Here is a 2,129-nt window from a genome sequence, read left to right as displayed (position 1 = left end):
TTCCAAGATGACAATATCAGGATTCATCGGGCTCAAATTGTGAAAGACTGGTTTAGGGAGCATGACTCATCATTTTCACACATGGATTGGCCACCACAGAGTCCAGACCTCAACCCCATTGAGAATCTTTGGGATTTGCTAGAGAGGGCTTTGCGCAGGGGTCAGACTCTACCATCATCAATGCAAGATCTTGGTGAAAAATTAATGCAACTATGGATGGAAATAAATCTTTTGACATTGCAGAAGCTTATCAAAACAATGCCATAGTGAATGCGTGCCGTAATCAAAGCTAAAGGCTGTCCAATAAAGTATTAGAGTGAATTACCTTTTTTTTGGCCAGGCAGTGTATGATCTGAGCTCTGACTTCAACCCACCATTTCTTAGTTTTTAAGAAAAAGTTCTAACTATGACCTTAAAAGAAATTTAGCTGTGGCATACTTATATTTTACTCTTGACTCTCCAATAAGACTATTTCCAGCCTAAACTGCAAGGTTTAGGGTTGAAGGAAGCTTGGGTTAAACATCAAAAACTGCCCTTATAGTGTTAATGCGATTACTCAGGCAGGAAGAATATATAAGCATTATATATTATATCACCCAAGTACACAGTACAGTCCTAATTTCTATGTTTGTTTTGTTTCATATTTGGTTTGTGTTCTGAGCGACATGCAAAATGTTTCCAGATGCATGTTGCCTCTTCTTAGTAGAGCTTATTTCCACACATATTTGCTGTCGCCATCATTACCTGTATTTATCCTTAGAATAAATCAAACCCAGGTGGTCTATAATGTCCTCCAATCTGGTTTCTACTGAAAGAAATAGATTTCACTTTTTTTGTTTTTATTTGGGTGCATCAAAGTGAGTATAGACAATGAATATGCAACATTTTAAGATTATTCTTTTAAGCAGGTTTATAACTATTTAATTTCCCCTCTTCCATTTAGCAGCCACAAAAGATGTTAAAGGTTATGGATGAATTATCAATTTTCTTATAAGGGATAGGTTCAAAAATGATATTGGGTATTGAAAGTTTTTCATCTCATGAATATTTGTTTTGAACATTTAACAGCAAATTCTTATACTTCCATTTCTGTAGTCAAACAGTTAGATATATAGATACTTTCTTAATTACTGATAGGGGAAATTCACCTGCCTGATAGCAAAAAGGAAAACATAAAATAGGATAAAAAACACAAAATAAGAGTAAAAAAAAAAAACACTCACTCCTTTAAGAAATATTAAACCCATGTTGCTGGGAAAAAAATCCTTTAATTTACTCAGTAAACTTGTATCTTTGAAAGACCTTCAAATAATAGAACATTTGGCGGTTGAATGAAAAAAATTCAAATGATACATAATGAAATAAAATTATTTATGTTTTGTGGCTGCCCTCTTTAATAATACAGTATTTTTGGTTTTAAGCAATTGCACTTCTCTATTATGATGTGTTGTAGAGGGACTCGGGGGAAGTGAAGCTGACCTTGGTGCAGGACGCCCTGGCCCAGCTCATGAAGAGCCAACACCCTGTGGAAGAGCTGCAGAGCCCCTTACCTGAAGGAGTGGAGCCACAGAACCTGGAGGTCTAACTGTCTGGTCAGGACTTTCAGGTAACCTCCAGAGAGCACGAACCACTAGCACTACATTGGCTTCTTTCAACCAGCAGAGGGCAATGTTCACTAGAAAAGAATAATTATGCACTTGCAGCAGAATCATAACATCCTGATAAAGCTGGGTCCTAATTTTTCAAATCTTGTGTTTCGCTTCTTTTAATTTTTCTACACCGTTTCTGTTTTAGGCTATGTTGGAAATGAAGTGCTTCCCTTCCAAGCTGCAAGCAAACTGATCTGAAGAAAAGCAAAGAACTGTTTTATTAGACAACTGGATTCAGTGAAATCTTGATGGTCTGATGATTCTGCACCTGGAACATCTATGGGACAGGAAGGGGGAAGCAGGGATGGCTCTACCTTTATTGCACAAAGGACTGCTCAGAGTGTAGTAAACAGAAAAAAAAAATCACTTTATTTATGTCGGAGCAATATAAGAGTGTGAACTTTTAACTGCAAACAATTTTTCTACAGGAACCACAGGGTTCCTATAGGACATTTTTCTGTACAAAATATTAAAAATAGA

The 2,129-nt window shown here is 36.5% G+C and overlaps 1 protein-coding gene across 1 annotated transcript in view; it reads left to right on the top strand.

Annotated features, from left to right (window-relative positions):
* Positions 1-1,842, top strand: part of LOC107084776 (supervillin-like) — a 41,364-nt gene extending 39,522 nt beyond the window's left edge. Inside the window, 2 exon segments of the mRNA XM_015374780.1 lie at positions 1,454-1,606; positions 1,795-1,842. Of these exon segments, the coding sequence (XP_015230266.1) occupies positions 1,454-1,606; positions 1,795-1,842 (201 nt within the window).
* Positions 1,843-2,129: the final 287 nt, after the last annotated feature.

The sequence above is a fragment of the Cyprinodon variegatus genome, unplaced genomic scaffold, assembly GCF_000732505.1.
Source record: "Cyprinodon variegatus isolate N-32 unplaced genomic scaffold, C_variegatus-1.0 Scaffold109, whole genome shotgun sequence".
NCBI lineage: Eukaryota > Metazoa > Chordata > Actinopteri > Cyprinodontiformes > Cyprinodontidae > Cyprinodon > Cyprinodon variegatus.
The sequence above is the reverse complement of the archived record's forward strand: the minus strand, read 5'-3'. Positions and strand labels throughout refer to the sequence as shown.